This window comes from Dermacentor andersoni, chromosome 8, assembly GCF_023375885.2.
Source record: "Dermacentor andersoni chromosome 8, qqDerAnde1_hic_scaffold, whole genome shotgun sequence".
NCBI lineage: Eukaryota > Metazoa > Arthropoda > Arachnida > Ixodida > Ixodidae > Dermacentor > Dermacentor andersoni.
Window position 1 is genome coordinate 101,043,422 of NC_092821.1, and position 14,472 is coordinate 101,057,893.

Consider the following 14,472-nt stretch of genomic DNA (forward strand, 5'->3'; position numbering starts at 1 on the left):
ACATATCCGTGCCAGCCAGAAAACACTGAAACTATGCGTAATAATTGCTTATAAATGTGCTTCTCGGACTTCATAATAGCTCGGCAGGTATGGGAACTGTGCTGGAACCTAAGTACTTCCCTCTGTCTACCGATTCAGAAACATCCCTTATTCACCTTAGGCATATACTTAACTTAAAGAAGTATATTTCTTACCGCATCAAAATAACCAAAATAAATTAAGAATTTCGTCACACCGTTAGTAGCATTAAGGTTGAAATTCCACACAAGAAGAACAAATTATGCCACTGCACTGGCCGTCTCAACCAAAACGGCAGTTAATCCCTCTTTTAGATATATATGCCCGAGAAGCTAATACACAAACAGCATTTGGTTATATGAGAGTTAGATTGCAACACATATCTTGGCTGATGACTCATTGGTAACTCAGAGCGTATCTTGTGGAACGTTATTACATTGTAAAGGAAAACTACCGTCTTAAAAGAAGAGGAAGTGACGTTAGCCGAGTTTTCTGACATGAAATAAGCGACCAGATACCTATTGCCATATCTTCCACGACAGTAGACCAGATTTACGGAAGCGAAGGCAGCTTTGCGAAGTCTGCACATGAGAAAAACCTACTCGAATGATCACTTGAGAACCAACTACATTTTGTAATTCTACCACTTAGAATGTAAGGCTGGTCAACTCATAACTTTTGAATGAATCCCACCACAGTTCTGCATATCAGGCATATCAGGCATTGAAACCGAAGGTGAGACCGCTCGCACGTCCCATGACAACAATATTCCGCGAAAGATACTCGTAACATAACATGCATCGCTATAGACAAAGTAGCACGGACTTGAAGAGCGAGAAAACTTCGGTGTTTCTCCCTCGGAAACTACAAATTTCTGTTCTACATTGGCCCGGAACATCAATCAAGACTTCCAAGAGGACTTAACAGGGAGGTAGAGACACTCTACAATGACTTAACCTGTCATGCATAAAGAGCCTCCTCTGCCATCTGTGTCATATCACAAGACCCTGTTTCGACAACTGTTGCTTTATAGCAAAAACCCGACGTATTCTATTAGACCGTACAACGTACAGCGATGAAATGGACACACACAAAACTAATCTCTCACAATAAGTCAAGGCGCTCTGAAACTAAGGTGCCTAGTATGTTCATGGAAAACTCTACCCAGCAGCGTCAAACACTCGACACCTGATTTGATTACCTTCAATCAATCGAATTTCTATAAAAACCCTAGCTGTTATTCGGTTCCTTACGCCGCAGGAAAAGCCAGCAGCCAAGACGACTGATATATTCGTACAAGTAGAACTTAAAACAGAAATGAACATATTGAGTGACGGCTTTTTTTTTCATTTTCTTCTGCCCTGCTCCTCCAAAGGCATTCGTATTCCTTATAATTTTTCCGTGCAAAGTAGTATGTTGGCAAACCTCTCTGCTAATATATAGTTTCGTCGGACTGTCTATATGTATCATATATGTATCACTAGGTATGTGCCATTGGGTATATGCCCGAACAGACAAATTTGCTACTTTGGGTCTTCTTGGGGTTTAATAACCAACAATATGATTGGGAGTACAACGTTGATACGAAGGGTATTTTGCTCTAAATAACTACTTCTCCCTCTTTGGGTAGAATCTGCTGAACACGCAGTAAAAATAATGAGCATAGGAAGCGGAAGTTAGCAAGAGAACTAGACGAGCAAGGCACCTATTGGAGCGCACGTTCATGACGCTGTTCAGTACGCGAGGAGATGGTAAGCTGGCGGTTAGCGTCGAATATGCACTAGAGGTCTCCTCGTGAGGCGGGGCCACATAATGTATAGCTCTTGTAATTAAGAATGTTGTAAGAAGGATACTAGGGGGTAAGGGGGTTGCAACGGTGTTTCATGTGTGATGATGTCATTACAATATACATTGTTTCGCGGTATCATGCGACTTTTTGGTTAGCAGCAATATTTCTACCTTGTGCTTCTGCTATTCTTCCCCTAACATTCACAGATTGTCATGGCGGATGACGTGGGAATACGGGGAAGCAGGTCTCAAAGAAAGCTATCTCTGACTTTGATAATCTTTTCAATAGTTTATGCCGCCATCTTATGTTTCAAAAAAAAAATATTTCTCTTCTGCGCTCGCATGCTTTCATGGACTAGTAGATGTGCCAAATTCATCACGCTCATGTTTTTGATTTGTGCAAGAGCTAGCTTGTTTCGCTTGATGCTCCTGTATTTTTTACCGATTTCTCATTGAGTGTGCTTTTTAACCCACTCTAAGTACTTATAACATCAACTTTTATTGTTTTACAGCGGGCAACATGCCGACTTCACAGTCCGTAGCATCGGCAGTCAGACCACCATCGTTGTGCAATTCGCACCCCTCCGTAAGAATGTTTTACCAACAGTGCTGGCAGCTTGTTCTATTTGTCCATCTCTTCAAAGTTTTCGTTCAGTCAGAAACTTATGGGCATTATTTATACTCTTTAGAAGATACAAACATGACAAACATACATTTTCGGCTTATAAATAGAAGACAAACTAGTAACTAGCAGATAGTCCGCCAAGATATAGCATCACATGAAAGACACAATCAACCCGGTGTCTGGAACCAACAATCAACAAAACACATGGAGACGCATGCCCTATTCCATATTACAAGCATGTCAAGATTTCAAGGTTCTTTTAAACTGCCTTGGGTCAATGTTGGTCAAGGCGCTCATTTTAAGAATCATATATTTTTTTATTAGATCGAGCGCCAAGAAAACCACCTGTCGTTGCGCAGTATTTGCAGCAGCTTCCGCTTTTACAGCTACCACAATGGTAGCGCCTTGATTACAGTTTGCGAGTACACCTTATTGTTTTCTTATCAAAGTCCCATCAGCAATATTTCAATAAGAATATGTCAATGCATGGGATTACCTGTGACACACATTGCGCAGTATCCTGTTCACAAATTAGGAGCATTATAAAAGTGTTATTGAAAAATATATAAAAATACGACAACAAATGGTATATCTTGTTCTGTAAGTGACTTCGATTTGTATAAGTGACAACATGCGTAAATTCCTATCTTTATGATCGTTTATCAGGAGCGAAAATAGAAGGGCCGCAAATGAATATAGGTACGTAGAACTGAATAACTTGAAGAGGCTGGAAAGATGCCATTTATACTCAAAAGATGGAGCTATTTGCCATTCTGGCGGTATTGCGCTCATTCTGTTGTTGGGTGAATATTATATTGGACATACTGTTCATAGTTAATACAAACAGCGCATACATCTACAAATACACACAAACTATCAACGTTATCACTAAATATTTATTATCTGCAAGCGATATCACCCACATTACCTATGCATGCTAAGAAGTAAACATCACCGCACATATAAAGCTAAGGTGATGCATTAGAAGGTGCTGCCAGAGCAGTGTATCACTCTTCTGCGTCCTCAAATATTATTAGCGCATGCAGCACACTCAGCATACACTCTACTGTCAAGCCGAGTGGTGAGGTGTTGTCCACATATGTTGAAATAAATAGGAACATATGGTCGCTTGGCCTTCTGCTCGACTGTATAACCAGCGAAAGTCACAATTTCGCAGACCAGAAACTAGGGTACACTTACTCTGAAATGCTATTACAGAACAGAGTAATCTCTCCCTTCCTGTAGCCTCATTTTTATTTGAGCTTCAGAAATCATGAAGAAAAGTTTCAACACGTAGCTGTTGCAACACGTAACACGTAGATGTTTGGACAAGTTGCCTTATTTGGAAGAAATCAACTGAATGCAGGCAAAGCAGACACAAAGAAGAAAAGCTAACATCACAGTCATTACGCTCAAAAGTGATTCGATACGGTCCGTAGAAAACAGGAAAACACAAACATATTCGCAAGCGTTCACATTATTCTCAAAAAAAGAAGAAATTAAACTTTGTTACAAAGAATGGTTGGGCAGTTTTGGTTGTGGTAGCCTTAGGGGGTGGCTCGAAATCTTTGTACTCGGGTGGCATCTACCGCTTCCCGAAAAAAAATATTATATCGGAACGGAGTCTAGCTTTGAAGCACATATGCAGAAGCTCGATTACGCTATTTATGGTTTTTTCTTACAAGAAAATCCCGAAAAAGTTCGCGGGCTGTTCTTTCTTCTGTCCAAAGCCTTGCTCTTGGGAAATAGAGGTTCACAGTTGTCAGCACTGCAGTATTCAGGTAGAAGCGCACTTCATTTCTTTTTTCACATGTTTATCCACTACTGACCGCTAATTACCACAGCATCTAGTTTGAACAACAAAGACCTTCCAAGGTGACAATGGTATCAAGTAAACAGCGCCAGTTAAGCATTTTACTTACAGGCTTGCGGGATTTTTCTGAAATCCGCGCTTTTGGTTTCTTTGCAAAATGCGATAGTTGGTCAAGGCTAGCAAGGTTGCGTTTAGCGGCGTTTAGATGAAGGCGACAAGTGGCGAATCGCATCGCTTTTCTGTCGCATCTTATCGTGCAAACTGCTCTCATCCGCTAGATAGACTAACTGCGTTGATGCGACTGGAGAGTGTACTTCCAGACAGGATACGTCGCATCGAGCGGTGCATGTAAAGGCTGGCGTCTAACATTGAGGGAGGTATACGGCTGCCGTTGTGTGCTCTCCTAGACTCGAGGCCGTAATCGAAATAGCCTTGACAATGTTTGACCTTGATTTGGACGATGGCAGATGCATCGCGTTTATATGCTTTCGCGTAGCAATTACCGTGATGCGCTCAAGAATGCTACACACTACGGGTGAATTCGTATAAACGTTGCTTATTTCTGCATGCCACTTTCATAAAATTCTAGGACATCCTACGGACGCAAATTGCATTATGTTGAAGCTTCATCATTGTTTTTGACCTGAGGCAATGCCTGTTACTCTGCTGCCTCTTTTATTTTACAAAATAGCCTCCGAGACTGCTTCAAAGACTAAACATAAATGACTTGCTATGCTCACTTTCGATTGTTAATTAATATTAGCCGGCGTCACATAAAACGGCATATCGGAAGGGCATTCATTAGCCAGACGACGTTGATTTTTGTATTGAAGAGTGTTGACTTTTGTGAAGTCAGTAAGCATAAGACCTTTCTGGGAACGCCGATTGCAAGAACGAAGATGCTGTTTATTAAAAGATAATAAATAATGAAATTCAAGTGAAGCGTAGGAGATCACAACCACATGCAGCCAACTGACGTTGGCAACAAAAGAAGCATTTCGTTAATTGAAATTCAGAAATCATAAATAAAGATACTCGAACGCGGATGAAAAACCAGCTGGCGGCAGCTGGTTTCATATCACACATTCAAAGCCACGACTTCGAAATGCACATGTGCGATGTTCCTACTCATTGAGCTACTACGGCGCCATATTGTCGTCCACTTTCTTGGATATTTATGCCTGAGCTCTACAGTTAGCCTTGAGAGTGTTAGCAAGGGCCACGACTCATGGCCTTGCTGGCGGGTCTAGAACATTATTTCTACAGCAAGGCGTCATGTACGCGTAAATATGGGGCACGCCAACTGAACAATAAACCTTCGTCGGCTATCTGAAGGCACGGAAGCTCCTGAGGAGGAGACCCTTGCTATGTAATGAACGAGAAGGCTGTGTTTCGCAAGTGACAACCACATATAGTCACAATATTATAACAACCAGGAAAGCATAGGAGAAAAGCTTCTCTATCTATTAAAAATGTATAAATTTCAAATAAGAACAAACCCCAGTGGATGAAAAAATACGTATATCTTTCCCATGTTGCCGAAAAGCTCTAAGCATTTTTCCTATAATTTTAACACCAATAGCATGAGTCCGAGTAGTTCCTAAAACACTCCATTGGCAATCTGCGGCCAAATCCGGATATATATTCCTCTATCACCAGACCGGCTTTCCACACATGCACATTTTCTCACTTTGGCACTCCAAACATCTACGAAATAAGAAAAGGCCCAAAAGTTCACTTGACATTTTTGGGTCTTAAGTGACTGGTATGGCTTCGCGCTTTGTTCGGTGCAAATTACTTTTCAATTTGCATGCAAAGTATCATTTACTCATCTCTCAACTATTAACTATAGGGTGCAGATGTCCTGGGTTCGCTAAGGAAGCACTCTTCATGTTTGCTGTGACATGTAGCTGTGCCAAACTACTTGTACAGTTTAAATGAAGCATTCATCTGTACCCAGCGAAAGAAACGTATTCTGCAGCGACGAAGAAAGCCGAACAGGCTGATTCAGCATAAGTGGACTCATATGCAGCGCCGAACACGACAAGGCGGTTGTGGCGTTTAGCATAGCTGACAATGCACACATCAATTAAAGTTTACCAAGAACCAACCTTAAACACAGTACCCAAGGTGTAACAAAGCGTCCCAATGGTTGCATATTCGGCTGCGTATCTGCGTACGTCCAGCAGTTAAAGGGCGCCCGTGGTAGTGAGGAGATGATGGTGGCAAAAACAAACACATAAATAAAAAGCCACGCTTGAAAGCGAGCAAAGCAAACGCTCGTCTCGCACGTGCGTGCTGCCTTTAGGCAACAACGCGTGGCACGAACAGCTGCTTTGACGGCAGTGTCAGCGGCGCGCCGGTGCGGCGATATGACAGAACTAGCGCACAGGGAAGTGCTGTCGAACATATCGTAGTGGGACACGTATTCTTGCATTCACCGCTTGAATTGAGCATGGTCAGTAGGTCGCACTGATTGCACTATAGGCCACGCGCTCCACTGTGCGCGTTTCATTTGTCTACAAGAGTACATGTCTGATACCAATCGACAAGATTCGATTAAAAAATTTAAGGGTTTTACGCGCCAAAACCATTTTCTGATTATGAGGCACGCCGTAGTGGAGGACTCCGGAAATTTCGACCGCCTGGGGTTCTTTGACGTGCACCTAAATCTAAGTACACCGGTGTTCTCGCATTTCGCCTCCATCGAAATGCGGCCGCCGTGGCCGGGATTCGATCCCGCGATCTCGTGCTCAGCAGCCCAACACTATAGCCACTGAGCAACCACGGCGCGTGATTAGATTTTTCTGCAGCAATGTTTTTGAAGTAGCAATGTAAGGTGCTGGCAGCGGAATATACCATCGGGTTTAGATAAACAGAACGTGCGTGTAAACATGCGAAAAAGGTCAGCACGATAGGGAATAAAAATAAAGCAGCTGCAAGGAAACGGTTCGTTGTAATATGCGGTTGATGCGGCGATGAGAAATGTGAGGGATATATTTTTACACATTTCTCACCTATGCTGCTTGTCTGCATCTAAGCATCAAAATGTCTCTTGAGAGGATCAGCGGAGCTGGCTCGATATAAGCTGTATGCGATGCCACAGTTATCAACTCAAATGTATATATCAATGCCATGTTACCAATGAAAGTTTCACCGTACAGCCGGATGGTAGTCGAGAGAGTAAAACCGCGTCATAAGCTCTATATAAATTAAGCGGAAACAAGGACTCACCAATTTTAATCCTTTTTAATTATTGTATGATCATAGTGGCAGCGCGAGCGTGAGAATCTCATTTCTTTACCACGCTCACCATGACGCTCAACTCTGGTGCTCGCTTTGAGGTTTATCCTGGGACTTTCATGGAAGCTGACCGGTTCCCGCTCCTGTCGGTTGTTTTTCTAACTGTTTTTCGCAGCACTCACACAAAATAAACCAAAGAATAAGACGCGGTGCTACAAGTTCCCACAGACTATTCGGCATGGCCCGTAGGAAATGCCATGTTTTGTGTAATGTGAAACCTTACTTCGAGACGACTGATTAGGAGCGCTCCGCACTGCCGGGGCGGCAATTGTTCCTATAACCTAAAGAGAGATTGACACGCATATTGACAGCAATATGACACGCATATTGACAGCATATAGCTAAAATTGTGCCCAAAGGCAAAACCTACTTCGCTGGGCCACAACGAAATGTTATTTTGCGTCAACGTTCAAACGAAACCGAAGTCAGCAAGTTGCGTCCTTTCCGGTGTAATAAAGAAATCTCGCCCAATATACTGATTAACCTGCAGCCAGCGTAATAAAAGTTCACCGACAATTACGATCCTCTCTAATTCAAAATTTGAGCCCAGATCTATACGTGTTTTCATTTCGCGATATATCGAAAGAAAGAATATGTGGAGACATGTAGAAGAGTGGGAAATCATTGAAATTCTGATCGGTGGGCCAAGCTCATTGGCTTTTCTACATGATGCGTCAAAGTTCCATTGTAATCGCTGGTGGCGCTTGGCTTCCAGAAACTACTACACAATTCACGTAGCGCATACGATCACATTACGAAAGAATCGCCAACCATTACATACTAAGCAAGCACGAACCACGCCAAACCAAGCAAACCGAACAAGCGAGAGTGAAAGCTGATGTAGGCAGACGATAGGATAGGAAACTAGCGCTCAGCATGAGGCCAGATACGAGTACGCATCGAGCAGTTTCCCAAGCACTAGTTTCCCAAGCACACATCACTGAAGCTGGCGTGCGCTCCCATTGGTGTTCGGTGTTTGCCGCTCGCATCTTTTTTCATCTGGTGATCCTCCTTCCCTCTTGCATCTTTCGCTAGGTTCCACCGAGAACAACGCCCACGCTCGCGCATGAACGGGCGAGTGAGAGCTGTGCTCTGAAAAAGGGCAGGCGGAGGGGACAACAGATGCGCCAACTTCACTAACAGATTTCTTGCTAAAAGGACTGCGGTATATATATATATATATATATATATATATATATTACGTGCCGTGGTTGCTCACTGGCTATGGTGTTGGGCTGCTGAGCACGACGTCATGGGATCGAATCTCGGCCATGGCTGCCGCATTTCGATGGGGGCGAAACGCGAAAACACCCGTGTACTTAGATTTAGGTGCATGTTAAGGAACCCCAGGTGGTCGAAATTTCCGGAGTCCTCCACTACGGCGTGCCTCATAATCAGAAAGTGGTTTTGGCACGTAAAGCCCCGTAATTTAATTTTTAATATATATAGACGCGATGCGCGGAATAACCGAAATCAACAAAGAAGAACTGTATTTCTGACCGAGACGTGCCAGAGATTCTCACACGCTCAGAACAAAGGTTATGAATATGTGTACACAGAATTATCAGCATAGTTAAAGCGTCGTTATGTGTCTCAGTACAGTACAACTTTCAAAGTGCGGACGAGACTTACACGTGCTGCAGTGCAATGCTAGCCAACCATGGTGCATCTGACCACTTTATTTACGCTTGTTCTTTGATCCTTTTGATTAGGCAGCGACATGCCTGCACGATATGGTGTTTAATACAGCAGAGGGAGAATTCACAAACAACCCTCTCTATGCCGTACAAGTAATTTCCCCTATGTTGTCTTTGGTGTATTTGTTTGTTGGCTTCTCATGATATGATTAATAAAAATTGGGCCCCTCGATAGAGCCCCTTTTCTCCTTTCTATACAGGCCACATAGCTAGTTTTGTGTTGTTTCTTGCACCCTTGCCTGTTGCTAACGCATCGTCTGTTAATTTCGCAGAGTCTAGGTAACTTTCTATTTGTGGGAAACACTACTCTTTCAATTTCACGTTCTATTACCTTCATGAAACTGCGTAATATTCTGCGCAAGTATGGCGCAATGCCCATTTGTTCTCCGACTATAGCAGTGTTCACAGCGTTAGCATGCTCTGGTGAATGCGGTTGTTTTAGCCAACATTCGCCAAAAAATAATTGGGTGTACATAGGTTAACTAGCACCCTAGAGGTGATCAGATTGAGCGGTAAAACTCAATAATACAGTGGCGTATAGATTTATTCATGACATTATCAGAGCACAACTTAACAACATCGTTTTAGGAGTTTCGAGTGTGCCGGCTTGTGGCGTAGCAGTTGGTTCTTTTCTCGACGGTCGTAGCATCAACAAGTGCAATCGGACAGAAAAAGAAACACGGCAACCAAATACATCTGGGAACCATTCCAACATGGCAGTGTCTAAACGCTATGATCCGAGAACATTACGTAAAAAAATATGGTCGATATGGCTGGGTGGCTTTGCAATGCAACACATGTCGGTGTCGTCGGCTCTTTCAGAGTGTCGCCACTGTGACCTGAAATAAAGACGCTCTCACCAGGCTGACAGTTGATTCTGCGAAATTTGTGTGTGATCATTACTTCTATATCGTTGCCATCGAAGGAGTTATCCTTTTGAAATGTTAATTATTCCATGCATGGTTGCTAAACCACTTGAGTGTCACTGGTGTATCTATATACCGTATGTCCCACGTAACATTTGCTAAAATGCCAGAATATCTGAGTTTCACATAGCTGGACCGAACCAAGGTAATGTTGTTTGCCGTAGCTCGGAACAAGTCAGACGGTTTCCTTGTATTTCGAATGCCTCCAGTTAAACCGACTAACTGTAGCAGCCCTTGTGTTCATTTCGTGTTAAGATCACACTATTTGATAGGGCTAAATAAAATCCTGTATATGGTGAATTATATCAGTTACTTGCAATATGTAGTCGAAGTTGATAGGTAAAATGTGAGTAGACAAGCAGAGGTCTGCATCAGGTACGTGTACTTAGAATGCTTAATAATTAAAGAACTCCTTCCTAACGTCATATTGGTGGTTATAACTATGCTGGATACGTGTGTCGCAAGAATCAATACAGCGATCGGCGATAACCTTCATAAAAGTTTCGCCCATTATCTGCAAAACTTCATCATATGAGATCGACGATCAGAACTCGAATGACAAAGGTAACTCTACTAACACAATTTATTGCGAATCATTATTCGGGAACTTCAGGCGCTATCTATCTATCTATCTATCTATCTATCTATCTATCTATCTATCTATCTATCTATCTATCTATCTATCTATCTATCTATCTATCTATCTATCTATCTATCTATCTATCTATCTATCTATCTATCCATCCATCTATCTATCCATCTATCTATCTATCTATCTATCTATCTGTCTATCAATTTATCTATCTATCTATCTATCTATCTATCTATCTATCTATCTATCTATCTATCTATCTATCTATCTATCTATCTATCTATCTATCTATCTATCTATCTATCCATCTATCTATCTATCTATCTATCTATCTATCTATCCTGCATTCTACTATTTTCTAACGTCGCGTTGCAGACGTCGTCGCGTATTGAACTGGGAATATATCAGCGTGGGCTTGACATGCATGCAAGTATAACATGAAAGTGCTGTCATGACATCAGTGAAATTACATTTTTATCATAGCATGTGTGTCACACTATAAATGGTATGATTCACATAACCGCGCCATAAGCGTTTCTGACCTCCATTTATATCAGGGTATGGAAGACATGACATAAATGTCATGAGGCAATGAGATAGGCTTCATGAGATATCATTTGCGCCATGTCATGAATATCAAAATAGAAATGCAGATGTCATGTCATGATATCAACGACATCACGCGCTTGTCATGGCACATATACTTGAAGAAGAGAGTGCTATTTGGCATATGTTTTTACATAAGGGTGTAAATCACCTGATGCCGTAATGGTCGTGTATTTACCTTGACGCACACACGCAAACACACCCACACACACAAAAACATATATATATATATATATATATATATATATATGAATGCCATGACATAAATAAATTAAATTGTGGGATTTTATGTGCCAAAACCACGCACGCCGTAGTCGAGGACTCCGGAAATTTCGACTACCTGGGGTTCTTTAACGTGCACCTAAATCTAAATACATGGGTGTTTTCGCAGACATGACATAAATGTCAACCCACGTATTTCATGAAATATCCTCTACGTGACCATCACGACAAGACACGCATACATGCATATGTCATGCCATGTAATTCTTGCCATGTCATTCAAGCATCTCTCGCAACACATATTGTCATACATACCGAGTTACAGAATCGACCACGAGGCCATCACCAGTTCATTTATGTCAGTCACAAAAATGACGTCGTGATATAAATGTGTCATTCAGGTGATGTGTATCTTGTCATTTCATTGATGTCATGAATATTCTGGTAAAAACCTTGTTAGAATATGAATCTTGCATGAAGGACCATTATGTCGTGGCATAAATTAAGTGCCATGCACGCCATGACATAAACCTCCTACATACAACGAGATTGCTGCATACACTATCATGACATGCCTTTATTTTACTGGATATAATCTGTATATGCATGTCTTGCAATTCCTCTCTAAAATTATTTACATGCCATGCATGTTTAATATGATTCGCATGAATGCCATGACTGCATATCATGGCATGTCTGTATGTCAAGCCATGACATGATTCCCACATATGTCATGGCATAAGGAAGGAAGAAAAACAAGAGGTAAACGGCATGCATGCTTACATCATACATGGACATCCATGCATGGATGTGTACATTCCTTACTATGAAGTAGGGCATGTGCTACTTGAGTAAACAATGTTACCATCTTTTTCTTGATTCAGCTCATATGAGATAAAGTGACGCTGAATGAGGCTTATCATTTACCGCGTGTATAGGTGACTTTTCCCATGTACGGTTCTGTGGTAGCTCAACTGGTGGAGCATCGCGCGCGCAATGCGAAGGCGTGGGATCGTTACCCACTGGCGGCAGAGTTGCTTTTTTTATTCAGTTTCATTTCCTAATTTATCATTTGTTTAATTCAACTAATAGGTACCAGTAATTTCCCTTATGTTGTCCTTGGTGTAATTGTTGGGTTCGTATATGATTAATAAAAATCGGACTCCTCAGTTTATTCCCCTTTCTTCTTGGTTTATATATACAGCTTATTCAAAGTTAGTATATACGGGTTTTTCAAAAAAAATTGGAAGAGGACTACACAGAAGCCATTTTTCTACCTAGGTTATGCGGCCAGGCGGTCAAAAACTGTGGGGATAATTGTCGTCGTAATGTCAGTATTAATTTAAGTTCGATAATTAGCTCTTTAATTACTGCAGTTAGCATGCATGTTTATAATGAAAACTCGGATGCGGTGCCATTTGGTCACAATTCCATTTTGTACAATTTTAGTAATGCGCCTGTGCCGCGAGATATGCACGTAGGAAATCTCAGGCCTAGCCGTCTAATTACGCATGCGAGATGGAGGCACTTACTATGAGGCCCCTCCCTAGTGTGACGCGGATGTTGCGTATGACGCTCCATGTGACTAAAATGCGTGGTGACAAGCGACGGGGTACATTTTTACTTATTGGCCACCGTTTTCCCTCGTGGCGAGTGAAACCGAAGGATTTCTTTGCGTGGCCACTTCACCGAGCTCTTTTTTGAAGCAATGATTTGGATTGTTGGCGACAAGCGCGGTGCCACCGTACACGTACTGTCGAAGCAATTAAGTGCAGATTTACGACACTGGCTTTGGTTTTATTTATTTATTTATTTATTTATTTATTTATTTACTTATTTCCTTTCGGAAGCTGAAAGTCATGCAAGCACGACGCACCGGCCCGGGAAACTCCGGCGCATCGGTTGAATGGAAGGATGGATGTTATGAGCGTCCCCTTTGGAACCGGGCGGTTGGCTGTGCCACCAAGCTCCTCCTATTACAGAGTAAAACCTAAATCATGAAGGAAAACCTAAAATCCGGGCTTCTAAAAGATGTTAAAACAGCCTTGGGCATATCCGCAGCTTTATCCCTAGGTTGCTCGCAGTTAAAGGCCCCTGCGAAGTTTCGAACGTATAACATACGACTGCGAAGACATGTAGCTGGTAATAATTGTATATTACGTTAGAAAAAGACACATAAACTCATCAGCTCATATGAGTTTGAGTTGTTGGAGTTGTATACTAACTGATTTGCATTCGAAGACATTACATCAAGATACAGGCCGTGGTGTTAAAAAACATTGAAACGGCGTCGGTTTAAAATTATTGTCATGTGTGAGTTCTTAATTCCTAAACTTGAAAATGAACTCACTAAATAATAGCACTGGATTTTGCAGCTGCTGAGGTGACAGATATAAATCAGGAAGCAATCTACCTCGATGGAACATTCGTTGTCCTTGAAGCTTCTGATGGCTGCCTACTGACGGCACTTAAAAAAGGAAATGAAGGTGAGTACTATTTTTTAATCGCCCTGCCAAACTCGAATTGCATCTATAATATCCAATTATAGTACATGTTCCTATAGCCATATACATTTCTGACTGCACAAGAAATCTCTGCTTTAATGATTTATATTCAGAAGTGTCTGTGGCTTATAAGATATACAAATAGTTTACTAAAACAAAACATTTATTACCTCCAGTGACATATAGCGAATGGAAAAGACTTGATTAAATTTTACTGGTCAAGAAAGATCCAATGAAATGTTTGTTTGGGTAGAGGCTGCCTTGAGAGCACGGCCGCTCATCGACAGGTGGTGGCTGTGCAATCGGCGATTGGGGGTTGCAGACGAATTGAACCGAGCAGGTGTCTGACTTTATGGTGAAATTCAACAGCTGGCATAC

The 14,472-nt window shown here is 41.9% G+C and overlaps 1 protein-coding gene across 1 annotated transcript in view; it reads left to right on the forward strand.

The window, feature by feature from the left end:
• Nucleotides 1–14,472, forward strand: part of LOC129386648 (uncharacterized) — a 167,018-nt gene that overhangs the window by 134,615 nt on the left and 17,931 nt on the right. The window contains exons 8-9 of the mRNA XM_072284039.1: nucleotides 2,319–2,392; nucleotides 13,966–14,076. Coding sequence (XP_072140140.1) covers nucleotides 2,319–2,392; nucleotides 13,966–14,076 — 185 coding nt within the window. The remainder of the gene's footprint in view (nucleotides 1–2,318; nucleotides 2,393–13,965; nucleotides 14,077–14,472) is intronic.